Raw genomic sequence first — 27435 nt, forward strand, 5'->3', positions numbered from 1 at the left:
TTCTACGTCACGATAAAGTCGTGTCTGTAGTTTAAAAACGCCTTAACCGTCCTTACAGCGTTCCTTCTTTTAACGATGCAACGCGAATACAATTTTACTAACGTTTCTTCCTTTCCACTTACAGGAATGGAATTTATTCGAGCAATGGTAGGTAACGCGTAATTTTCCTTTGCTCTTATCGGCTTCTATCGATTCGCGCAAAGGATAGCGGTAAGAGGTAACGAGATGGAAACGCAAAGAAATAAAAAGCAGAAGAAAATGTCTCGGTTGTTGCGAGAAAATGTTACAAGGTGTCGTAAAGCCGAAGCAGAAAATCTACAGCCCCCTGTTTTCTGCCTATTGCAACAATATCAGCTTCTCTTTTCGATTTTCCTTTTGTTCAAGGTTGTCAGCGTTGATGCCATCCGGAGGAAGGGCGTCGAATCGCAAGGTTATGAGACCTATATAGAGTACAAAAGAGGAGCGAGGGAATGAGAAAATTCAAGAAAATGGGAATCCAGAAAAGAAAAAAGAGAAGAAAGATAGGGCGAGCAGTCGTTCGTACGTCGGATCGATCGGAATTAATAAAGGAAAATAAAAAGGACATGGAAGGGGAAAGAAGAAGATGAAATAAGTGGTTGTTCGAAGCGACACAGAATTTCAGACGCGGGGCGTCAGAAGATTTTGCTCGTAAGTTTGCATATTCTCGAATATCTTTCTCGATACTTACGGGACGAAAGAGATTGGAAATAATGACGGTAGGACGGGGCGGAGAGTAAGAGATGAATTTCGGGGACGATGACGGTGGAAGAAGGGGAAAGAAGGGAAGGATCGTATAGGAAAATCGTAGAGAAAGTAAGAGAGGAGAATAGAAGCCTTGGGTCATAATACGAGTCCGGCGCCTCTCGCAGCATCACCACGTGGCATGAGGCCAACTACCGTCTTCTGATCAATATGCTTACAGCTACCTTGCTTCTCTCTCTATCCCTTCTTTCTATCTTTTCTGCTGCTTTTCTACACCGACTGTCGAGAACCGCAAAAGTTACAGACGCCATCGACACGACACGGCTATTACAATCGTGTTTTCGTACATCCAACAAATTTGCCACTGTTCAACCGTTTATACCCGTCCCCTTTGGCTTCTCGTCGGTTGAAGAATCACGAGTTGTCCGAAATCGAACGATCGCCAGTTCAACGAATCGAACGCAAAGGCCAGCTTTTCCACGATAGAGACATATTAGTAGGACGACGCTCGTTTGTTCGTGCGAATTTATAGCAAATTATATTTTCGAATAGCCAGGGTGGAGCGAGAGAGAAACGAAACGGAAGCGTCGCGGTACCACGCGTGAACCACGTGGTGCCTGTTCCCAGCCCACTTTGTCTTCCCTCCCCCATCTCTCTCTCTCTCTCTCTCTCTGCTTCTTTCCTACCCTACGTCTCCAGTCGCATATCTATCTATACGTTTCTCGCTGTTACTTCGTTAGCCATTTTTTAAGGAAACGAAGAACACGCGTAACCTGTAACTCTAACGAGACGGGATACGCACGATATTTGTCTTTCCTGCTCTTCCCTCTAGAAACGCTCGAGTTTTAGGCGGTACCGTTGCACGTACGTATAATCAGGCTGGAAGAAAGAAAGGAAAAATAGATAAATGCTTGGACGTCGAGTCCAATATACAGTAAATGGTAGGTAGAAGAAAAGTAGAGGAACGGCTGCAAGCATAACGTATACGAGGGATCAGCTACGTAAAGTTATCGGGGAGTTTAGCCGATTGTTGCAGTATCTATATCGTGGTGGGTGGGTGGATAGTGTTTCACTGGTCAGTGGTGGTATTGGTGGCGGCGGTCGCGACGGTCGCGACGGTCGCTACGACGCTGCTGCTGGTGGTGGTGGTGGTGGTGGTGGTGCTACTGCTGCTGCTGCTGCTGCTGCTGCTGCTGGTGCTGCTGCTGGTGCTGCTGCTGCTGGTGGTGGTGTTGGTGGTGCTGCTGCTGGTGCTGCTGCTGCTGCTGCTGCTAGCGGTGATGGTAAGGCGGTGGTGGTATCGGTATTGGTAGTGGTGGTGGATGCCCCTCAGTGTCCGGCGCGCCTCCGACAAGCGTGCCTCGGTCGTTATAGGGATCCTTTGGCGTTTCGTCGTTATCGTGGATGATACCGGCGAGCAAAGCAAAAGAGAGGAAAGAAAGGGAACGAGAAGTAAGAGAATACGAGAAAAGTAAAGGCCGATCGCTGTAGTTTGTCGATTAGTTAAATAGAATTTTCGTTGATTCTCGCTAAAACGCGACCACCTTGTCTCGAATTTTCAATCTGATCGCATAGATCGAAAAGGATGTGCGCGAGGAATTTGACAATTCCAAAAGGACATGTCTGGAGCACGCTTCGGTCAGAATCGCAGCCGATTTTCCACGGACAATAAAGAGACATTAGGCGAGTGAAAGAGAGGAGAAGACAACGCGTAGATCGCAAGGGACTCGATCCGGAGAACCGTTCGTCGATCATCGAAAGGCTTTCTACTTAGAAATCGGCTCAAATGCCGCTCGTTGTACGTGCTGTCGTTTCAAGCCTTTAAATGGTGCATCATTCCGAGGACCTTAGCCGTAGTGAAACATTAGGTACGCATAGAAAGTGTCCGAGAAAGTCTAGAAGACCTTAGTGGGCGATTTTGAAGATCGACCTCCCGTTAGAATAATATACGATCGTACGGTCGTATCGAGGGATTCGGGTCAACGATTTCGTGTCCCATGTAAAAATCAGTCGAGTAGTCGAATAGTCGAAGTCGGTCGTTGGAGAATCGGAAGAAAGGGAAGAAGCGAAAAATTAAGATAAGGTTGTTGTAACACGCTAGTGAAGATACAGAATAACTACACGTGCAAAAGAGTAGAAAGAAGATCCAGAAGAGGCTAGAGGAAAGGTCACGAGGTAGAAGAAGAGGAAGAAGAAAAAGAAGAAGAAGAAGAAGAAGAAGAAGAGGGAAGGAGAAAAAAGGAAAAAGAGGAAAAGCAAGGGGACGAAAATAAAAAAGAAAGATATTTAATTAGAGGCGCGTACCCGTGGACGTGCAATCGGTGGAAACGAAAGCGCGAATGGCCGAAAACGCGAGCAGGGTGTACCCGGTTACGGCGGTCCATCTTGCGGGTGAGATCGATCCTGAAACAGCGGCACCGGGTAGTTGGTAATGGGGGGTTTAGGCGAGAATGCCTTTTCCCTGTCGCCGTCGTCGTCGTCGTCGTCGTCATCGCCATCGTCGTCGTCACCGTCCCACTCGAATTTTACCTTCTCAACAGGTTCCTGTCGTGGTCGTCACGCCCTCTTATCTCTGTATCGTTGCTCGGAAACGAGGATTACTCCTCCTTGTACGGACACTGAGCATCCCGTTTATTCGGATCGTAATAGTAACAGTATCGCGATCGGTTCGGCGGTCGGCACCGTTTCTCATCCGAGTCGTGCTACCGATAGGATTAGAAGCGAACGTGACCGAATCGGTGGTGGTGATCGCCGATCGAGAAAGTCGAAGGATACCTTGCTCGAACCGGAAGCGGATCGAGAAGGAGAGAGAAGGAGGATCAGAGAGAGAAGGAGGAGGTGGTGGTGGGGGTGGAGGAGGTGACTCGCCGCCGAAATGCACCAGGTGTCGTACAGATCAGGACTCAATTCGAATGCAGGTCGAAACGAGAGGTTCTGGAAGAAGATCGAGTGCCGGGATCGGCGTTGCCGTGCTCATCACGGGCAGCATGCTGCCGCTGGCAAAGCCGCTCCTACCGCCACAACGTACGATCCATCGATCGCTTCGAGTCGATCGTGCCGAGATCAACGATCTCACCTACCCCCCTCTCGCATTTTATTCAGATACAGAGGATCCTTGCCACCTTCGAACGTCTTTCTTATAGGGTTGGCGCTCTGGTGTTTAACGTTCTCGCCCGTACAACCGCGACAGAATCATCATCAAACATGTCCAGGTTGTCCGCATCAGCAGCACCAACAACACCACCAACAACACAGAGAACATCAACAGGAACAAGACCAACAACAACATATACACGAGACGCACTATAGGGGCGGTGGTTCCGAAAGGAAGGACACCGTAACGCCTACTCCGGACGACCTAAGGTTGGAGGCTATCAAACACCAGATACTCACTAAACTTGGCCTTAGGGCACGACCGGATGTGAACAGAACTTTGGCCACCGTACCGAGGCACTTGGCTCTCGAAACTCTATACAGAGCCGAGGCTCAGTCCTCTCGTTATCCATCTTCCGATAGATCGAGGAACGATCGCGAGAACGTGTACTCCGCAGAGTTCCTTTACGGTGCCGACGAATACTCCTATAGGAATCTCGATCAACGAGTCGACAGCTCTGCGAAAGACAACAACGCGAGGATCGCTTCTTCCTATCGAGGCTATGGCGAACACGAGGGCCAAGAACCGGAAGAGGAGATGGACGATTTCTACGCGAGAACCTCCGAGATCATCACGTTTGCCGAACCTGGTAAGTTTCCACCCTTCCACGAGTTTCGTCCTTCTTCGCTCGATCCTTCGTCTTCTTATTGTCAGACATTCGTCCGTCGTCCGTCGTCCGTCGTCCGTTGTTCGTCGTCCGTTCGTCGCACAAGCTCTTGAAACGCGCACGTCTTCTCCAAGCTTACGAACCACGCAGTTTTCCAAACGATAGTTGTCTTTCCTAATTTTCTGAATTACTTCGATCCAGTTAGATTTACGATATCACGCTGCGCTATTAGTATCGATTACGCTGTTCTAACGCCACACATCGATAAGAGCCAACAAATCGCTACTTGCAATTAGTTCACGCGCCTTGAATCTGTATGAACAGTTTTATTCTCTTTGCTAGAGACGGTATCGATTCGACGATCATCGGCCGATGACGAAACGGAAATCGTTGAACGGATAGAAAGGCGTGGTTGGTACATAAAAATCGCTCGAAACTCTTACGTTTGCCGGCCGATAAACGGCTAAAAATGGTCCCATTGAATATCAAGGTTTGTCGTTAAAACGAATAATCGATCGTTCGGATATTTTTGCGATCTTTGCCAAATGTACAATTGCGCTAAACGTCTCGTAGCTCGGTACGCATGCAGCTACTTACAATTTTATTCCAACTTTGTGCACACAATCGCAACAGTCGTGTTTCGTTACGGCGTGGATACAGTTTTAACGTGGTTTATATAACACGCATAATTAATCGCCATGCAAATGACCTAATAAATACAATGGCGTAGAAATACTTTTTGCAGCCGCTGTAAAAGCGTTGTGCGGTAAGTATTCGAGCATTTTCGCGAGCCGCTGTATTACCGTGGACGATTCAGTTTCCGTTCGATCGGACTTTTCGCGAACCACCACGTTGCAAATGGAATACGTGGTTCGTTCGGAGTCCACTTGGTCGATTGGCCTGTTGCCTGAATCGCGAGCAGATGAATCGCCAAAGAACAACAGGATTGCTGGGAATAATAGAAAAGAGAGAAAGAGAGTGTGAGCGGAGGGTGGGTTTAGGCGAAGAAAAGGAGAGGAAAAGAGGTACATATACGCAGAAAATGTCACGAACGACACCTTGATTCGCATGCATGCGTGGCCACACGGCTGAAGCCACGTGGCTCGTAGATATGGGTGTCGCGCCACGACAGTCTATAGTTCGTTCTGTAGTTCAGTAACTCTAAGTTTAACAATAAGGGTAATAGAGCTAGCCGGAGCTACAAGAAACACGTTGGCCAGCATTTACGACCGTGTCATTCCTATCGTATTCGTCGTGGTTAAATTAACGAATTCTTTCGCCGTATACAGTGGCACACGAATACGTGTCATAGGAAACTTTTGCATATACGTGTGTTTGTATAAAACATTTGACAATTTCATTGGCCCTGTGTAACGAGACACGGTTGTCATCGTCGTATTGGTCAAATTTGAAGCTGGTCTGAGAACGTACGTAAAAGTTACGAGACGTTCGCTGCAAACACGTATTTAGTAGAAAATTGGTAAGACATCGCTGGCTTCTATGTACGTTTACAGATTTCCTTCGAACTTCTCCGATATAATCGCGATAGTCTCGTTATACTGCTAACGAAGTTACAAGATGTTTCGTACGACGCAGACGCTATATATTGGTAAAAAGTTTCCACAGGATCTTCGATACTCTGTTACGCTGCTCTGCCTAGTAGCAGCTTCTTATTTTTCGAGATACGTTCGAGCGAACTTACGTTACACGGATAGTTAGGAGGAGTAACGATAAAGATGACAAAAGGAAAACGAGGAAAAACTTTAGCTTCCTCCACTTTCGAAATTCGTACAATTCAGTCAAACAGAAAGATAGAAATGTAATGCGAAAGATTTATAAGAAGAAAGATTTATATCAAATGTCGTTCAATTCGTATTTAATATCAGGTATCACTAGTATTTACTAGTATAAACTAGTAGTTACAGACCTATAAGAATGCCATCTCGTAAAGAAAAAGTTGGTACACGTTTCAGAGTCAATGATTCGCTGATTTAAGGGGAACGAGCGATCGGGTTGGATCCTCCGAGACCACGTTACGACAGACGATCGTATTGAGATCGGCATTCGGTTGTAGCAAGCGCGTGTCAACCTTAAGAGATCCTTTCTGTTTGCCGAAACGAGAGCAAGATGGAAGTAAAAATGTTGGAGGATCGTAGCAGGGTTAATTCGTCGTGGCGACAAACAGCGATAAGCATAAAACGAACGACTCTGGTATTCCAAGACGATCGTTCGGTTTGGTTGTTAGAGTACGGGGTGTTGGTGAATATTTCGCACGCGCGCAAATTCGTGGTCGTCGCCCTGGCGGCGCACATCGGTTGCTCGATAAGCGTGTTACAATACGACATGCGTAATACTTTAACGTTAATATTGCCGTCACTATACATAGCCGGTGAACACGTCATTCTTTTTGAAGAAACTAAAGAAACTATAAAGCACCATCGCCTCTTTCGTATCGATCTCTTCAGCAACGAGGGAGGGGGAGGGGCGCGGAGTAACTTTTCCTCCACATTTTTCCTTTTTGAGCCGCGTAACACGCCGAAATTCCTATAGTCCGTGGTATCACCTGACTCGGTGTACGAACATCGTTTACTAGCCAGATTTTCTTCAGACAAATCTCGTTCGCACACAGATAAGTGGAGCGACTTAGATGCCGGACAAATACGACCGGATGCTGGAGATCGAAGAACAGGAAACGACGAAACTCGGTCTCGATGAGGCGAAGCTTCGTGGAACGCGAAACGTGGAACGCAGGAAAAAAAATCACGTGCAAATTTCTTCCTCGTTCGTTACGAAAATAATCGAAATCGTTGGAAATAAATCGATCCGATCGAATCTTAACGCGTTGACTCGCTAGATTTTTTAGAGACGATTGAAACAAGATACTTTTTTTAGTGGACTAAACAATTGCCGATAACTAGCGACAGAGCGGGCAATTATGGTACAATATTTTGTGGAAATTGAACGTTATGGCGTAACGTTTGGGAAAGTATCGCGATCGCCAGCGCAAAAGATATAAAATACCAGTGGCGAAGAATGCGTTGGAGAAATTCGTCGAGGTGAAGAGGAACAGTTTATGGAGAGAATAGATATGAGAAAGCGTTTGAACAATGTGAAGAATCTCAAGGACTCGAACAATTTCAAGAATTTCCAGGTTTACGAGTAAACGGGAGAACTTTGCGCTTAATCTGCTACGTGGCAACCGGTTTACGTTTAAACGTTTATCTAACCAAAGAACCGAGCTTCGAATTTTACTTTATCAGATACGCCGAGTTAAATTAAAAATCGCGCGTGTATCGAATGGTTGCTCGGGAAAAGTAGCTACGTAGATAGCAACCGATGATTAATTTACTGATAACTCAAGGACGATGCTCTTTAAATAACACGGCTTACTTGTCATTTCCAAGTGAACCAAAGTATCTTCTTACTTTTTCTTCCTTCAACTAAAAATATTTAGTCGTTATTTCGTGACAGCATGGTATAATATTAATACCATTCAGAAGATAAGAAACGCGACAAGCTTCGCGTATCTGGATATATAAACAACCGGTTGTTTGCTTGTAATTACTAAGTAAAATCTTAAAATGCTTTCCTTTATTCTTGCTGCATGCGCATCTCCCATTCTTCCTCGATTATTCCAACGTATATAGTCTGGTCATTACTTATCGAACGATATAACTGGCAGTAATTTTCGAAAGAAAAGCGTCGTTCTTGACAGGGAATTGCACTGTCGTGCCTAAACGCAGTCGTCGGTTGCTCTGCTTAATTAATAATTAGTTACACTCGAATATACGTGTGTATACTCGTGCTAACGTAGACGGGAGCCAAATTTCCGACTGTTCCTTCTCCGATGATTCTTCCCTTTTCCTCCTCGTTGAATCTTTTCTTGGGATCGTATTCGTTCCGTGGAAAGTTTTCTATGTCGAGCAACTTTCTGATTATTTGAACCTCTCGGCACAAGAACACGGTCTAATTGATTTTCTGTCTAAACCGTCTGCCTTTACGTACAGATGCGAAACATAGATTTTTTTCAATCGCACAAGGCCTATACAACTGTGAAAATAATTTCTATTTATGTACGATCGTTTAACTATCCATTTAGCTACGAAAATAATTCCTATTTATGTACGATCGTTCGAATTCGTTCGATCGATCCGATTACTCTGTTTTCATCGCTTAAAATGTTCTCCGTTAACATCGAAATCCGTGTTTCTTTCTTCCTGTCCTTGTTTATTTAATGTTCGTTAGCGTATCCTTTACGTGTACGTTGGTGCAAACGAGTCGGAATATTTCGTTTTCTAACACTTTTATAGTTGTTCAGAAGCCGTAAGAATTTATTTCTTTGACATCGATCGACAGTTTTCCATACGGTACACGTATTACGCGAATATTAATACCAATACCGAATAAAGTAAAATTTATTAGAACTTTTCGATCGATGTAAGTAGATGCGCCGATAGCGTTACAGCTACAGACGACGATATATTTGTTTAAAAATCAATTATTAACTTGCATTATAGTAGTTGCGACACTTGGTGCATTTTAACAAGTTACGTATCGCATGCGAATGGTACCGCCTTTGCCAAGCTTCTACAATTTATCACTTGTTACTAGACTGCGGATATTTATGCAAGTTCATACCTTTACGACAACAACTAAACGAGCGAAATCTGCGCAGCGATTTGCTTCACCCGCTATATGTTACGACTAACATTTTACTTTGAATATCTCGCGTATCTTTCGACGTTATTCGCATTCTTGCATATTTTTTTGTTTACAAACGCATAAAAGTCCGCAATCTACTTATTGTTCATATAGAAAAATGCTACGGGTGCCTTAAAACAATTACAAAAGGCAAGACACCCTTGCTGTAACCGAGAGATCGATTTACGAGTCGGAAACTTTTCTATCCCGATATAAAATCCTCCTCAGCGATTCTAGTGCTTTTTCTCGCTTTCCATTTTCAATTTACTAACGTTATTAATTAATAAATTATCGTACAATTGGAGATTGCTAGCAAACCTCCGATTACTATCCAACCCGCTCGATTATCCGAATTGTCTCGTCCTCCGACCCGCTCGGATAAACCAATTTCCGCCGAATTTTCCTACAAACGTTAGAAAATACGTCAAGGTTCGATCATCGAATGCGTGAGTCGATTCAAGTTACTAGGATTTTCCACGTCGTAGAATCGACTGTATTAGGACGCCAGCCTCGATGACGATAATCAAGTAATTTTATTTGCGGACCGATCGAAAAATTTCGATCAAATTCTTTCGCGAATCGCGCTTATGGCGCCCGTACATTATTTTGAAAATACTCGTTCTGTCTGACTATTAATTGCTTGTAAGGTTCGTCGAGTTGCAATTGCGCTCGGATGCAATTTCCTTTCGGTATTCGTGAAATCGTGTGTTTTCAGATTCTTGGTAAAATGTTTGCGCGACAAGAGCAAGGAAGTAGAGAGAGGAGAAATGAAAAAATGTGGAGGAGCGTTCACAGTAGCAGATACGGTAGGTACGCGATGCGTACCGCCATAATATGAAAGAAATGGTCACGACGAGCGCGATATCCGTTCCGCCGTTTCTTCAAACGTTCGTCATCGCCGAAAAAGATCTTATCGTCGTAGATTTCCACTATAGGAGCGGGAGTTGGCATAATACGCGTTCGACGTTTGTTCTCTTTTAAAAGGACTTGGCGACGAGTCTGTTGAACGCGATTCTCTGTGAAAGCTCGGCCGGTCGCAGCCAGTAACTCGTGACACTAGTTCGCAACTTGTAACTCGTAACTCGTCGTAATTCGTTGTACGTACGAATCGTGACGAACGAAACGGAAATCCTTTTGCTTTTCACCTTTCCCTTCCCATTCTTTCGATGTAATACCAACGGAGATGTTAAAATTATTTTCTCTCGTCGCTTCTCGCAAACGGCGATGCTTCGGAACATTCAAATTGAAATTATAACAGGCTTTTGGACGGTAGATTCGCGTTTTTTTTTTTTTTTATAGAAAATAACGAGTCGCGTGGATCAATAATACTTTTCCTACTTTCGTAAAATATAAGCTGCCAATAGCTGGATCGACCATCGAGCCGATACCATCCTTTTAGTTTCGTAATCAATAAAATTACAATTTCATCCCCCGACGTGATACATTTCCAAGATTTGGAAAATATAATGAATTTTTTTACAATAATAAGCTGAGAACGCTGTCCTATGGAAAATAGCAGTGGACCAACTTGCACCATTACGATCCTCAACCCTCCATATAGGGGTAAAAGCATTTTCGCTCGGCTCTTCCCATTTTGTCGCTAGAAAATAAAATATTCGCCGCTCGTGGCAACGAGATCCAGCCTCTGAACGAGGCTCAAGCAGTATATTAGATCGGGAAATTACAATGCGTTTCACCGATACGCAATTTCACACGGGACGATACCGGCGACGGTTCAAAACGAATTATACACCATGCAAACTTAAAAACGTTCGAGAATTGGGTAGATCTCGTTGGAATTTTATCGAATATACCGCGTTGTAGACTCGTGTATCAAATATTTTCAAAATATCCAACTGTCTTACCGAAGCGAAGCAAAGTCGAGCGAGCGTTCCCTTCGCCACGATGATTTCAACTGTCGATTGGGCATTTCCAAAGAGAAAGCAATTTTAAAATCTACCCAAAACGTAGCTTCTTTGCTAATAGTTTACGTTCGTTGCATAGATCGCGCAACGATTACCTTCCTTATCGAATCGCCGATCGTTTGCCAGCAATGTTCGTCTAAGGTTATACCGTTGTATCTCTTTAATCGTCTGGTAGAAAGAAGAGAAAAAGCACGACAGAAAATTGTATCTGAGAAAGTGGTGCAGCGAAGTGGCGAGTTCGTTCAACCTGAGGGCAAATGCATGGACAAATTCTTCGAATAGGACACGCATAGGTTAAAAGGCACTGCGTTGCACGGGGTTCGTGCGAAAGGAGGAACAGGGAGATTTCTTCCTGGTTGCCTCCTTTTTCTTGTACGAGAAGAAAATGAGGATGAAAAGAAGAAGGAGGTAGGAAAGAGGCAGAAAAGAGGTAGGAAGGAGGTGGTGGATGCTAGTGGCGGTCGGGCGACGTTGGTGCGGGATACGGGTAGAAACGTCGGAGCAGGGAGGCTGACGGGATGTTCAAAGTGGGATGGTACGGTTCGACATGCGTTGGAGTGGGACAGGGTCGAACTCATGGACGAACGAGCCGACGGATAGGACGGCTGGCGCCTGTAGTCAGATCGATGCACGTGGCTCCAGCTGGGCGCCGCTCTTCGTACATCTCCTACTACACCCCCTTTATTCCCTCTTGACTCTCCTCATCCTACCGCACTACACTCTCCGCTCTAGGATAGAAATCAAGGGTGTGCTTCTCCGTCTTCTATCCCGTTGCTCGCGTTGCTCGTGCTGTTTCTACCGTTGCTTCCTCCGCTTTCCTCCGACTTTATATCCCAACCTTATCTTTCCTCCCCCGTCTTCTCTCCATTCGTTTCGTATTTATACTTAACGTTTCTTCTTCGCTCTTTTCTTTTTCATTTAATCGATTCTCGATTACGATCTCTGGCCTTTCCCATCGTTTTCTCTTCGACGGAATACGAAGATCGGTTAAAAGTCATCGAGCTTTCCACTTTATCCCGTGGCGATGCCCATGGGCGAACGATCGACGCGCTTTTCATTCGAATTCGCGTTTCTCGTTCCGCGAGATGGAAACATCGTTGCTCACCTTCTTGGTGCGCCGTATAATTTCGCTCACATTCGTCGATACAAAGAACGGATCGAACGGGACAGTCGAAGACTCAAAGATCGAAAGAATCTCGGTTGCGATACCGTGAAACGAGCGCGGAATTCCCTTTTCCAAAACGCGTAGACGCGACGAGAATCCTTAATCATGCCCCTTAACAAAAGGGTACGAGTCGTCTAATTGTTCGCCGGACTTGGGATACTTTGCCTTGGGAAACGCCCCGTTTTCATCCCTCCACTACCACCCTACCCCGTGCGCCACCCTCTACCCTTCTCCCGTCTCTCTCCTCCTCCTGCCTCCTTCTCCTTCAACCCCCTACCTCACAGCCCCTCTCTTCTCGTCTCGCCAACCCCTTGCCGCAATCGAATGCGTTTCATATTTTCCGCAGAGTCAATCGATCAACTTTACGACTTAAAGCGACTGGCTTTCCATTTTTGGAAATTAAACGTACAGGGCATAGAGGCGCATCCAAAGCGAGAGTCGCGATACGCGAATGCGATGTACGAATCAGAGCTGCGTGGAATTCGATCCGATCGATCGACATTCCGTGATTTTATCGATCGCGGGGACACGTCCAAGACTTTGACATTTTTCGAGGAGCAAACGTTGGAAACGCGTGGCATGCACAGCGCACGTGTCGTACGAAACGTTTAGAAATTTCGCTACTTTCTCTCGCGAGACACGGCCACGTTATACCGATAAAGTTTGAAAGAAAACTGAAAACGCGTATATAGAAGCTACACGATACTGTGTCCAAGTCGAAAATATTTAAACAGTCAATTATCCGTTATATTTTAACGAACGTTGCAAATTTCAAAAAATTTCGTACGATACGAATAACGCGTTACGTAAATGGTTTCCACGGTGTGCGGCCAGACACTTCGAAGATTCGGAATTTGGAGAACGAGTTGTATACTCGAAGAACAGAACGCTGTTTAAGAATGCAATTTATCGAATGTAATTTATGACGTGAATTCACGACGGCTATGATAACATCACCGCGACAACGGATTACCTCGCGATGCGGATGGTAGTGAAACACGCGACAAGTATGATATAGACACGTTTTCCAGGAACATAACCTTCTGGACTGTTATCGTACAAACGAGCCAGTCCATTTCCTCTACACCGTGAATCAACCGTTTGTTTGTAACATCGACCGACATGCCTAAACCTCGTTCAGATTAGTCAAATCACCTAAATTCGAGCAACTTGCAGTCACTTTACCAACGTGAATCTCTCATTTGCAGCGTTTTATTTTTGCCATTAGCGCGTACATTTTACTATCGTATTACGTATTACACAGCCTTAGACCGAAATAGGAAACGACGTTCGTTTTCTATAGATTAAAAAATCTAATCGATATCTGAATTATAAGAATGGAAGCTAAGTATTTATGCCGGCCGCTAAATTCTATACACGCAGCTATATCGTGTACATACTTTCGATTGGTAGATACAAAAATGCACGGCACGCGCGTAATATGCAAAAGTTTCGAAACTATCCAGAGCGTAGCTATCGTATTTAACGCGCGGAACAAACGTTTGATTACGTTACGTTTCTTTAGCCATTTTAGAAGCTTTCGTACACCGTGCCGATCCTCTTTATTTTCGCCCCTTACGAATTTCTCCCATTTCCAGGTTTTTACACAATTTTTACGTTCGAACACCGTGTTCGATCAAACTCGGTTACGCGTCTGGCTTACAGGAAGTCCGACGTTCGGAGTCGTTCTCACCGATGGAACCTGTCGATGAAAGAAAAACGCGGTGGACTCGAAACTCCGATGACGTTAAACGACATTCGCGCCGGTGACGGTGGAACATCGATCAGAAAAAAGCCGCAACGCTCGAAGCAAGATGAATCGGTAGCCGGTAGTCGTCACCTGCGAGCACGTGATTCGAATCGCGAGTCGCGAGGGTAGGTAGCGCGAACGAAGGAGCGAGCGAACGACCACGTGGCGACGATAGATCTGGATCAGGGTTACCAACCAGCTATATCTGACCCTCTTATTTGACCGACCGTATTACGGTCAATCGCCTCGGCCCTATATAAGATACGCGATATACCATGAGGTTGTGGACGCGATATTATTGAGCAACGCATCGGTATCGTGTCGTTCCGTAATTAGATTCGCACCGAGGTCGACGGTGTTGGACTCTCGACCGTGGACGACAGAGAACGTGGTAGCGACGAAGTTACGTTGCATGCGATGTCGTTTCTCACAGTACCGCCGCGATTCCCATCATCCGTGAGTCGCGTCGTGTCTCGTCCTGTCGCCCGGTCTCGCTCTGTCCCACCCAGTCGTCTAACAAATTTCAACATTTCGTTTTTACACACGCAACGTAATAATCTTTTAACGTTACAATCATCGATCGGTCGACTTTTTCGTTTTGTCCTGCCTCTACATCCTCGTTTCTATGTATTGGGTTGGCAACTAAGCGATTGCGGATTTTGTCATTAGGTGATATTGACAAAATCCGCAATCGCTTAGTTGCCAGCCTAACGTTTCCTCGGATTTTCTTATTTCGTTTTCTTTCGCGATTCCCGTGTTTCTCTGTCCTTGCGTCGCTTTTCTGCTGGGCCGTTGTTACGGATGCGTGTTTCCACGCATTATCTTCGGATAGATGGGACGTTCCTATATCGCCTTCTTATTTCCACAAACCTGTCCCAAGTTTTACGCGTTCGTATTTTTATCGTTCTTTCGTAAGAAAAATTTTATTTGAATTACGTCGTGTAAATGGGGAAGAAACGCTTCTCGTTTGTTCGAGGTTCGGAGAAGCGATCGAGACTCCCGTTGACGCGGATACACGACCCTGCGTGCAAATAAAACTCGTAACATTACGATTTATTTCTTCGATTCTTCTTCGTCTATTTTCCAATGAAAATTCATGCGGTGAATTCGAACATTACGTCGATTGTCTCAGACTACGCCCCGCACTCTGACAGACTCATTCAGTCAGCATTCCCCTAAATTTTCCTTGACTCGTTCAAAGTACCACGATACGCAGTTTTCTTTCGTCCTCTCTATTTCTTCTTTATTTACCCATCCACGTTTCCAGCCACGTTTATTAACATTTTGCCGATAAAAGAAATTCTTTCGATTCCCTCCTGCCCCATACACTTTCATCGTAGTTTTATCAACGCAGCTCGTATTCCTGTCCTTTCTTTTTTCCCCTGTTCCCATCTAATCCCAATGTTCGTAAGAAACCGCTCGCATTTTTATTTCTCTTACGTTAGTTTACATCGATTTAGCGATTCGACGCACCCCTACGATCCAACTACCTTTGCTCCTTATCTCTGGAAGAGTTCTAGCGAATATTCTTCTCGGAGAAGAACACTGACGTATCGAATCAACGGTTATCGGTTCATCTGGAAGAAATTCCCCTTGTTTCGACGACGAAGAGAAAACTATTTCGATGTTTCATCGGGTTGCTTTTAGCGATTGTTCGATGAAATCTCGTTACGTTTCTTCTAACATTCTTTATATCCCTCTGCTACCAGTGTACAATTTTTGTAGTTGATTTTTCATGTATTTCGATGAAATAATCCAGAAAGCCAAACGAGGCAATGGGCAGTACGTCGAAGTGGGTAAATTGGAATCGAATTAACAACTTTGTTACCCTGTTTTTGGATCGATACTGTCAAAATCATATATTTGTCTCATTTTTTCCACCCCCTTTTGCTCGTCTTGCTTTCTCTCTCTCTCTCTCTCTCTCTCTGTTCTCTTTCTTGCTACAAAGTTAACTCCTACTCTTTGCCTCTATGTCTCCTCCCGTCTTCCCTTTTCTTCGCCTCTACTCAGTGTTCATTCGTAGCGATTTTCCTCTGCGTTACTATGCTGCGCGACGTCTTAAATGGACGACTTGGCGACGAAGAGACCCCTCTTTCCTTTAGTGACATGCTCCCACACCAAATTTACGGGCACATCCTCCCTTGATCGCGCTAACCTCGTTTACGAGCAGTCGCACAGCAGCGAAAGAAAAAGAACGAGACTCGGGGAGGAAACCGCGGAATCAAAAGATATTATTCCGTCATCTTCTTGCATAAGGTGCTCCCGATGCTGCGAACGATCTTTCACGATTTATCGTTTCATCAGCCACGGACACGCGTAAATTTTTTACCGTGAAATCTTAAATCTGAAAAACGACAAGGTTCTTACAATTAGCTTCACGTACGTATGTACGGGGGATGATTCTACGCGAAAAAAGAAGTCGAAAATATAGAATAAAAATTTCTTTTTAATTTTTTTTTTAATTTTTCCATCGAGACAACGATCTACATTGAGATCCGTTATAACGAGACGCGATAAAGTGCACGCGTACCGAGCCAAAATTCAATGTCGATTTTCTCGAAAACGAAGCCTCGAACGAAAAATTTTTATTCCATATTTTCGACTTCTTTTTTCGCCTAGAATCACCCCCTTTGCGCTTGTACTACCAGTTACCAACTACCCTGTATATATTTTTCATGATTTCAAGATCTTTGTGAACATAGCGAAAGGAATGGGTTAAGACGATCGCATCTTCAATTTCTGCTCGATACATTTCAATTTTTTTCAGCAAAATGTTTATACGTAGAACTACGCACATCGCAGGGAAATTACGCCTAATTAGATGACAAAGTTACTTGGCGATTCAAATTTTCTTAGAACCAGCGTTCATCCGATAGCGAGTCAAGACGTAGACATCGTTCTTTGTAATACGGCATAGTCCTATAACGTGTTTCGCCCAGTAAATATTATAACCGTAGCTACTTTGGACATTTCGTATATTCTCGCATATTACGTACAAACTTTGTATCTTTACACACTCCGATTTTCTAGGTTTCGATACGTAACTCGAGTCTCGGTATATCGATGGATCAATATATCGTACGTACTTTTGTATCCATCTTGGAATCTTTTTATCTCTGATTTTGTACAGAGAGTCGAAAGCATTCGTCGTTATTACAGTTTAGAACGTGCGTATCGTGTTCATGCGATACCACCCAAGCGCTCTCGATCCAGCGAATGGCATCCTTAAATCTTGTCTACTCCGACGATCCACAAATCGTCCCGTGTCTACGCAAAGTAACGATTTCTTTACTCGGACCAATGGAAGTTTCCAGCGTTTAGAATTTTCTTAAACGTTCCGCTCGATCGATCGAGTAAAATCATTATAATTTGATATATTCGCATTTCTCTAATGAAAACGTACATTACGAAATACAAGCAAGCGCGCGGATATTTGCGACCGGCGATGCATATTCGCGCACGCCTAATCGTAATTCCGCTATTTCCCGATTTTTCCAACTTTTTTGCAACGCTGCGATCGAAAGATGGATACGAGTTTTCGATAACGAGGCATCGGTTTCCAGGCAAATATCAATTCGACGTTGCACCATCGACCGAGCGATATTCGTACGCAGGGTTGCCCATACGAAAAAGATGCGAGTTATCAAAGCGAGAAAATGGGAATGGAGATTCAGTGGTGTGTCGCATTGCGGCGCAGCGGCAAAAGTACCCGATGCACCGACCTCGAAAAGTGCGACACACGATGCACTCGAAACTCGAGCGAGGCCGGACGAAAGTCGTACAACGCCTCTCTCGATTCGTCAGTTCGCGCGCGCTTAACCGCCGTTACAAACGACGACGAATTCGTTACCCTCCACGTCGACGAAAAACGAAAGGTGACGGCTCGCCAACTGCCTACACGAATTAATACGTTCGATTCGATTAATCGGCAAACGACCACTTCGCTATGAATTTGTATCAAGCGATGAAACGCAAATACACGGAAATGTTACTTGTGGTTGGACATCAGAGAGAATCGAGAAGAAAACAAAGTATTCCTAATTCTATAATTACGAAGCAAGAATAAATACCTTGTTTCTCGTCGTGTTAACCGCGGCAAATAAGAATAGTATGTTCTTAGATGGCTTTGTATTATAGTTATGAGACGCGGTTGCATAAGAGGGTTATCTATTCTATTGCGTAAAGTTGCAGACTGAATCTTAAGATATGGAAACTTAGCTGTCTCAGACAACGTCTACCTTAACCCCTGGTTAATCTAATCGTAGTAACGTTAGACAATGATTTCACGGTTTACGAACCGATCCCTAGAACACGCTCGTTCCACCGGAGAATAAAGGAAAATTATTTTCACCCTTATCGCGGATCGTGTCATCCACTTAGCAAAGGAGGGGAACGAGAAGGAGCGAAAAGGAGGCCAAGATATCCTACGATATATACATACGGGACATGTAGCATCTATTTCGTCGTCTCGTTCTACGAAATCGCGATCGTGGATACGAGAACGCGTGTACGCGTTCCGTTGAGATACTAAATTACTTCTGGTCGTTTATCTCCCATTGTCAGCGACGAATATCCTTTCTTTCCTTCTCTTCTACCAAAGATGCGAGTGTAGGATTGAAAATCGGTTCTAATCCTTAACGAAATAACGACAGGAACGTCAGTTTGCAGTAGAAATCGCGGTGAAGAATTGACGCCGCCGTGCCGTCTCATCGAAATAAGAGGACGCTCGGCAAACGACAATTGCTGGAAACCTTGTGGCGAGTCTGGCGATCCACGAGCCAAAATCTCACTGGTCGTGGCACATGACGGACGATATTGATCGCGTAATAAAGATTTCCGTTTCGTTTGCTTCGAACGAACGCGATCTATCCATTAACGATAGCATCGGATGCCGGTAGCGAAAGAGACGCGCGATTTCGAACGATTTTCTAATAAAAAAACAAATACTCGACTAACTGTTAAACGGCGGACAATTATATCGCTCAATACGTACAACTAAAGACAGCGAACGAACGATCGAACGGTTCGACTTTTTCTCCCGCGTTCGCTCCTCGACTACGAAAATTTCCCTTTTCCCTGCGTCTTGAAATTTCCCACGCGTCCATGAAACTCCAGGATCCAGCAACGATCTAACTTGCAATACGAATACGAATATTCTACCTCTACGTGTGCGTGGCTGTACGCTTCTATATCTGTTGGTCCATACTTGAAGGGTTAAACGAGTAGAGCCAAAAGATCGGTAGGTTGAATATCTTCGTGGTTGGCGTCACGACGCTCTAGACTCTAGACCATAGACGTCGGGGGTAACGTTGAGGGTGTGGACGTCGTTGGCTCTAGTAGGGGAGTCTCCGATTGTGTCTATGTCGGTATCGGTGTCTACGTTGTTGTCGTGTCGTGGTGTTGGTCTGAGCGTCGGTGTCGGTGTCGGTGTCGGTGTCGGTGCCGGTGTCGGTGTCGGCGGTGTCGGTGTCGGTGTCGGCGGTGTCAGTGTCGGCGGTGCCTACAGGCTGGCTGCACAAGGGTAGGAAAGAAAAGGAAATAACGGGACAGTGAGCGGAGAGAGGAGGGTAAGGAACGAAATGAAAGGGGTGAAGTGGCGAAAGAGAGAAGAAGCGCGGGTTGCGGGGAATGGAAGGCGGAAGACAGACGGGTGGCAGACACCCCATGCTTATCCTCGTCCCTCCAACGGCACTCGGTCCGTGACTCACTAAACCGTTAAGGGATAAAGCCGCGCTGCTTTCACAGTATGCGCACACACCGACACCGATATTTGCAGATCCGCGTGTGTTAACCTGCGCCCGTGTCTACGCGTGCACTGCTCGATAGCTTCGATGTATCTCTCGTTACGCTTGTACACGAACAACCTTCTCTCGCCTCTTATATTTCATCGCACTCTCCTATGTATATGCGAATCCCTGTGTCTCCCGCCAACACACTGCTCCTGGCACACGAGCTTCGAACCGCCGAGTGCATTACACTTTCTCTCTCCTTATCCCTGCATCTCGTGTTCTTTTTCTCTATATGTATACATACATATGCATACATGTTATATATGTCCGTTTTGGTTCTTGCTATTAGACAGTTTTTGTAGTATAACGAGCGGTTATATACGAGCGAGATTACGCTCGAACGACAAAGCGATTCGCCTCTGAAAGAAAAATTCATCTTGCTTGTAATCCTCGTTACGTCTGTCGGATTTCGTCGCGAGTCCTTCTTAGTCGACTACCGATATTCTCTCGTTTCAATATCACACCATCGCGTCGCGTTGTTGGAATGAAAAATTCAAATAGACGTAAAAATTGGCGTGATCTTTTATCCTGCTTGATGCCTCTTTTTAACGAAACGAATGCTTCTTGTTCTCAGGACGTACGCTGAACGGACAGCCGTTATTGGAATTTCCAATGTCCAGTGGAGAACCCGCGTTGGAGCCACTGAGGATCAAAAGAGCAACCCTTTGGACCAGAGTGGAATTCAGGCACGCCCACCATTATCAACATCATCGTCAGGGTCAAACGAACCAAAGAAATATTACTCTCTGGGTATTTAGAGTACGCTGCGGCAACACGACGCACTTGCGTGGAAAGGTAATCTCGACCGGTCGATTATTTAGATTCGCTTGGATGTTCTTATCGCATATATGTAACGCGTCGAGTAATTAACTTTCGTAATTTCCCCTTTATAATCGCGTGTTTCTCGCTACTGAATATTCCGAATGCGCACGCTTATACAGAAAGCCTTTCAGAAAGCTTTTTTCCTTACTTGTCTCGACGAGTGCCACATGTTCCCGAAGACGGGGCGTAAATTTTCCAAATAACCCGATCAAGTTCGTAGACACGCGCGAATTACGCGTCGGTTGCTCTTCGTCGCATCTAGGATCTTCGTGCGATAATTATACGTACGATAGCGACAAGAAAAAGGACGCTCGACCACTTTCGTTCGACTTATATAAATGTAATCGCGTTAAAACGTACTGCGATCTTAAGTCGTCTTAGCAATCGTTCGTCCAATATTAGCGACTACGGTTGACGGGTTTCAGCCGATCGGGAAGCTTCGAGTAATGCCGAGTAGGGTGAAAAATAAAATAATTCGCGGTCGTTCTCCTTCCCTGGCGAAAAACGGATAAATGGATATACACGTGGTTTCGTAGGAGCTAGGTCAATACTTGGAGATGGTCACGTCGCTGGGAGTAAACGTTGGACAACTGGGTTGGCTCAAGTTCGACGTCACCAAGGTTGTGAACAGTTGGTACACGACGAGTCGGGATACCGCCAGAGATAAATTAACGTTGCTCGTCGACTGTACCGGATGTGGCTCGCACGTCTACGTATCCACCTTTGACGGACATTCCCCGCACGTGATCGAGTCATCTTTAAACGCAAAAGGTATCCAACTATCCTGACTTTTTCTTTTCCCGAGAAATTTGTTTGAACGCGTAGAAATATCGTCGACGCTGTGATCGATCGATCATCGATATTCGTTTCGTAAGATTTGAAAACACCGCGAAACTATGGAACACGTTCGAACGTGTAAAAGTTGCAGGTTACTAGCGACACTTTTAGCAGAAAATGTACAGTGTCTTAAACACACGTGCGATTAAACGTATCGATATTAAACATAGGTTCCGCTCGATATCACGGCTAACATAACGAATAATTAATTGTTCGCTTGCGAGAAATACCTTGTAATTCGAATACGTGTATTTTTATTTTTATATTCGTTTCAAATTTGTCTATCGCAAACGTGATAATCGTGTCTCGTGGCGGTATTAGCGAATAATCACAAAGTCACGAAAAACCACGTTTCGCAGGTACTCAAGATCCGGATAGGCCTTTCCTAGTCGTCCGCACGGATCCCGCGGCTGTGAAACGGGTTAGAAGGCGAGCGATCGAGTGCAGCGGTGCTATAAAGGGTCAATGCTGCAAGCAAAGGTTCTACGTAAATTTTTCTCAGCTCGGCTGGGACGACTGGATAATCGCTCCTCAAGGGTAAGGACGATAACGAAATCGTATCGTAAGAATCTGAAGCGCGATCCTCTTGCGACGTAAGGTGAGCTGAAGTTATTCGAGTCGTCGACTTAAAATGCGATCTTCGACTTTGCGACATCGATAGAGCGGTCGAAATCGTCGTAGGCTGCGAAGCGGACTTTTACGCGCTTATTTAACAGCGCGATAATACGCAGAGTGTACGTGATATGCAAAAATACGGACGATATCTGTTTGTCAAATCAGGTTGAGAAAAGTACGAGTTCGCGTAAAAAGGCGCCGTCTAGTTGCGACCGATGATGCAGTGCTGTGTATAGTTTCACACAGTCGAAGGAACAAACGAGGTGTTGCATTATTGACACAACGTTGTCGGGGTGGATGGTTGTTTTGCCGATCGGATTGTTATCGAGTTAGCGTACGCAGACACGAGTGGAGCGGGGTATACGCGTTGTACGATGGCACGAGACGATACAGCCGTCGATCAGTAACTGCAAGTCATTCGTAGGGTATCCCGTGAAATCAGAGTGTCGCTTACAAGTGCAACGGCCCTAAACCCTTAACTTACCGGCAATTATTGCAAACAGAATTGTCTGCAGCTTAACGAAGTTTGCCGTTCTGCGGGAACACGCACGCACGAGAAACAGAAATTCGATATCTGCTTCAAATTTTCCCCAATTAAATACAATTTCTATTTTACCGTGTAATACAATTCTATCTTACCGTAAATATAAATATCCTTGAACTTCGTACATCGACGAAAACTCTGCTAGACTAACCCTTCGCGTAAATATTCGTCAACCCTAACTTGCTTCGACCAAGCTGGTAACAATGCCGATCGCAGACAGAGAATTTCTCTAGTTGCACGAACTGACGGACGTTCGTCCAAGTTGGTATCGTCGCTTTGAAAAACTTGCTTGTGAAAATTATGGAAACTACGTGGAGTAACGTAAACGGGTTGTTCGATCTGCGTAGGTACTACGCGAATTACTGCAGGGGAGACTGCGCGGCCGGACACAGAACACCGGACACCTTCCTCAATTACTACACCCACGTGATCGAGGAATACCGAAAGATGGATCGACTGGCTGGCATGCAGCCCTGCTGCGCTCCCCTCAAGTTCTCGCCGATGTCGTTGATCTACTACGGTCCTGACTCCAACATCATCAAGAGAGATCTACCAAAGATGGTAGTGGACGAATGCGGCTGCCCTTAAACGTTCGTCTTCTACTCCGTACATAGCTCCTTCTATGCTCTCCCTTCGCGCTCCCTTTACGCTCCCTTTACGCTCCCTTTACAATCCCTCCGTGTATGCTGTTCGTACGCAGCCTGTACGCGGACTCGAAGTCGATTCGAAGAGGCTAGTGCGTCCACTGAAACGGCCTTTTCGAGATTTACAGCGAGGTACGGTATACATATTTATACGCGTCGGATCTTCGTCCGGCGTTCCTTCGATATTGTCAAATTTCATAACGCTTTGCCCGCAGAATTCGTGGCTGTTGATCGCGATGAGGCCGTTTAGTAGGTCGTGGTCGTCACCAGCGCGTTACTTCGATTTTCCATTCGCTCTGTATATACGTAGTTCGTGGCGGAATGTAACGAAGTTGTTCGTTGGAAAGCAAACTAGACGCGTTTCGACTTTGCTCGCGATCCGACAGGCTTCTCACTTCTTAGATAGACTGGCTCCGATTCGGATGGTAAATCGACGATCGGATCGCGCGTTCTCGCTCGTTGGTGGTTCGGTCGCGACACCCAACGAATCGCCGGATTCGCAATCGCGATCTGAAAGCGTTCAGGGAAGAACGGGGCAAAGAAGAAACGCGGATTCAGCCGTTAATGCGAAGGTTTTCTAATAAGACTTGTAGCTAAATTACTTGCTCGTTTATTAATAAGAGCTGGCTGAGAGTAAATAGAAACGGACATGAAGCGAGTGTGTGCGTGTGAGAGGAAGACCGAGAGCCAGAGCGCGTGAGGAAACGTGTGAAAAGAAGGAAACGTGAAAGTAACGCGGACAACTGGATGAAAAAAAAAGAGTGGAAATAGGAGCACGAAGAGAAACGAATAAAGAAAAGAACCGTTCAACGAGAATTACGTTCGTTTCGTTTCCACGCCACGTTATTAATGATTGCTCGTGGCAAAGAGCACGGGATTCAAAGGGAGTTTGGAGAGGAAAGAGGCTACGCGAAACGAACTTCTTGCTAAGAGCTTAGTCTTTTCGTACTAGTTGCGCGATTAAGAGGAAAACGAAGGGAAAGGAACTAATGAAAGTAAAAATGAGTGATTCCAATTTTAGGGTTTATGTATTACGTATGTATATTATATATACATGCAAACACTCGAGGTGATTTAACCGAGTATAAATATTTAAATACGAGCGTAAAGTTTAAGTGTAAACTATAAAAAGAAAAAAGAAACTCAATCTGATTGCCTTGTTTTTTATGCGAAACATTTGAAAGTATCGAAGAAAACGACTTAAATTGAAAAAAAAAGCAAAAAATATTATAAAATGCATGCGTACATGATAGATTTATACGTATATGTATCTACATGTGCATATATGTATAAATGAGATATAGATACATACACACGAGGGACGATAATAGGAAAACGAAAAAAAAAAAAACGCAAAATATTCGATGTAGCAGGGATGGGAGGGTGGGAATTTTTGGGAAGGGTGCGGGTGGGGCGGGGTGGGTGGTCTTAAGTGCAAAACAGATTAACGAAAGTCACGATATAATTCTTATTTATTAACTAACTTAATCAACAATATTTCCATAATAACAGCCGATAGGATGAATCGTTGAAAACGTCAGAACGGTGTTGTAAGATAAACATTTTTCTTAACTCAAAGTTATAAAACAACTTTATAAAAGTTCCAGTCTCTTATAAATACAACCTGCCAATTTCACAAGGGTATTAGAAAAGAAAGACTCGCACGCGAATTTCGCGCGTGCACACTGTGTACGTTCGTAACGCACATGTTCTAGGCGGTAACTATACCTAACAAAGTACACGTAACAATTATTCGGTTCATCAAAAGACAAAGTCTCTCCTAAAGGGTTTTCTCCGGATTTTTTACATGCGTACTATCTGTGTTCTTATCGGCGAGAAGAGTCGCAAAATTGCATTAGATCATCGTCAATCGGATAAACGTTCGATCGAGCGACGTGAAAGGGAGAAGAAAAAAGAAAAAAAGAAGAAAATACGGATAAAGAATTACACGTACGAATAATTGTACATACGTATGTAGCGATCGCATTGCCAGTTACAGGAGAAGGCGCGAGACTCTTTCGAAGGATAATTAGTCGAAGGAGATGGACTCGATAGGACGATAGATACGCAATGACAAGTTGAAGAGGCGTGTAAATTACAAATAATAACGAACAATACAAAATGACAATAATTAATCGATGGTCTCGAAGAAGATCACGAACAATGGAACAACGGTTTTTCCTTTTCGTTGTTAGACAAACTAGTAAACGTTCGTCTGTAATCTTAGTTTCCTTAGATTTTTCATAAAACTCGTGTCGAACGATACACGGTACTGATATCGTTATAGAAAACGGCGCGTCGTGTGTAAAGAAAGATTGAACGACACGCGCCGCGCGATGTCCAAACGATATAGAAAAAGGTTAAAAATTAATTAACGAGCATACGGTAACTTTTAACACGAAAGATGTACGTATATTGAATTATTCGTGGGACAGTTGGTTGACCCACGCAGCCTTACTGGGCCTTATTAAAATATGTATCTTTGCATCATTACTAAAAGTCTATGTACTAATTTAACGATAAAGCATAAATATTTAAACGAACAAAACGATTACAAGATTGAGAGCGAGAGCGAGAGCGAGAGAGAGAGAGAGTGTGTGTGTGTGTGAGAGAGAGAGAGAGAGAGCAAGTGACGAAGAAGAACGCGACGATACGAGGATGGAAGAAGTATAATAGCGATGGGAGATAGGAGAGAGAAAAGGAAAATGTAGCAATTGAGAGGGAATAGAGAGATATACACGCATACGCAAATCCACGTGAAAGTCATATAATTATTCGTGTTGATTAGTTTGATTGGACTATACTAGCAATAACGAGGAGAGAAGAGAAAGAAAGACAATGTAAAATGTCATTTGATAGGAAAAGGTAAAGGATTAGGAAGAAACGAAGATAGTAGTACGTACAAAGCTTTCGAATGGCAAGTAAATAATTAATTAATTTAAACGAATCGATGTAAAAGATTGCCTGTTTATCCGATACGATTTCAGTCGCGTTTGTTTCTTTCGGGAATCAAACCGATGATTCGGTAATAACGAGAAAGGATATTTTTGAGGAAAAAGTGTAGACGAAATACAAATACTACAATGAGGGTAGTTTATTTAAGAGTTATTAATAGTTTGTTATTTATTTTTTATTAAAGAATGAGAGCGAGAGCGAGAGCGAGTACGAGAGAGAAGAAGAAGAAAATACGTGTGCGTGTATCGGTGAAAGCGAATGAGGGAACGAAAGAAGAACAAAGTATTTCGCCATTTCGTCGTTTGCCTAACTACAAAAGCGAGAAAAAGAAAATAAAAAAAAACTGATTGCGTCCAAAGTAAGATTTAAAGCAACTTTAGACAAACACATTTCCAGTATCGATAACGAATATTTCGTTAACTGCCCCTGTTTTCTCTTCAACTACGATTATTATTACCATTACCATTATTTCCTTAACTCTTCCTTTTTCTCCTTTTTCTCCTTTCCAATTACTTCAGCCTCTACTGTTATCGTTATCGCCAACTCTGTCATCAATGCCACTGTCACCGCTGTTTGCTGCTGCTACTGCTTTCGCAACTATCGCCACCGCTATTGTTATTACTAATAACTATTACTAGTACCAGCGTTATTGCTAATGTCAATTCCCTTATCATTATCAGTACTATTACCAGTCCATTGGTCACTTTTGTTCATTATCGCTATCGTTGCTACCACTATCGCTACCACCATCGCCGCCATCGTTCTCCTACTATTATCACTAGCATTACTAAACACCATCATCTCAACCACACTACAATTATTCTAATTCTGCTGTCAATAGTATTATGAAATAATACTTGTACCAATATAGTCAGTACCATCGTCGATTCTATCATCATTACCCCTGACAAAAAAGATTGTTATTATTAGTCCTATCAATGCTACTAGTAAATCCATTATTAGTAGTATCGCTGGCCTTAATGCTGTTGCTGTTGCTGTTGCTGCTGGTGCTGCTGCTGCTGCTGGTGCTGGTGCTGCTGCTGCTGCTGCTGTTACCACCGTTGCTGCTGCTACTGCTACTGCTGCTACTGCCGCTACTACTGCCACTGCTACTACTATCACTACCGCTATTACTACCGCTACTACTACCGCTACTGCTACTGCTACCACTATCGCCATTCCCATTACATTGGAACGCTGACAT

The 27435-nt window shown here is 44.3% G+C and overlaps 2 protein-coding genes across 2 annotated transcripts; one reads left to right on the forward strand and one right to left on the reverse strand.

The window, feature by feature from the left end:
* Window positions 1-1981: 1981 nt before the first annotated feature.
* LOC117205079 (inhibin beta chain) lies at window positions 1982-24612 on the forward strand. Its single transcript, XM_033443160.1, has 5 exons — window positions 1982-4466; window positions 20389-20609; window positions 21173-21407; window positions 21833-22010; window positions 22980-24612. Exons 1-5 carry the CDS (start codon window positions 3599-3601, stop codon window positions 23218-23220), a joined length of 1743 nt encoding a protein of 580 aa, XP_033299051.1. The 5' UTR covers window positions 1982-3598; the 3' UTR covers window positions 23221-24612.
* A 2240-nt stretch (window positions 24613-26852) lies between these two features.
* On the reverse strand, window positions 26853-27435 carry LOC117206826 (uncharacterized protein DDB_G0271670-like). The gene is made up of 2 exons (XM_033446515.1): window positions 27134-27435; window positions 26853-27042 (listed from the first exon to the last, which is right to left on the reverse strand). Exons 1-2 carry the CDS (start codon window positions 27433-27435, stop codon window positions 26853-26855), a joined length of 492 nt encoding a protein of 163 aa, XP_033302406.1.

Source organism: Bombus bifarius, unplaced genomic scaffold, assembly GCF_011952205.1.
Source record: "Bombus bifarius isolate JDL3187 unplaced genomic scaffold, Bbif_JDL3187 scf7180000007966, whole genome shotgun sequence".
NCBI lineage: Eukaryota > Metazoa > Arthropoda > Insecta > Hymenoptera > Apidae > Bombus > Bombus bifarius.

What these genes read in the sequence shown, in the direction of transcription:
- LOC117205079 (XM_033443160.1), top strand. Translation starts at nt 3,599, where the DNA reads ATGCACCAGGTGTCGTACAGATCAGGACTCAATTCGAATGCAGGTCGA. An exon ending in CATCACGTTTGCCGAACCTG is followed by an intron (nt 4,467 to 20,388) that starts GTAAGTTTCCAC and finishes TCTTGTTCTCAG; the next exon opens with GACGTACGCTGAACGGACAG. An exon ending in TGGATAATCGCTCCTCAAGG is followed by an intron (nt 22,011 to 22,979) that starts GTAAGGACGATA and finishes CGATCTGCGTAG; the next exon opens with GTACTACGCGAATTACTGCA.
- LOC117206826 (XM_033446515.1), bottom strand. Translation starts at nt 27,435, where the DNA reads ATGTCAGCGTTCCAATGTAATGGGAATGGCGATAGTGGTAGCAGTAGC. An exon ending in AACAATCTTTTTTGTCAGGG is followed by an intron (nt 27,043 to 27,133) that starts GTAATGATGATA and finishes GAATAATTGTAG; the next exon opens with TGTGGTTGAGATGATGGTGT.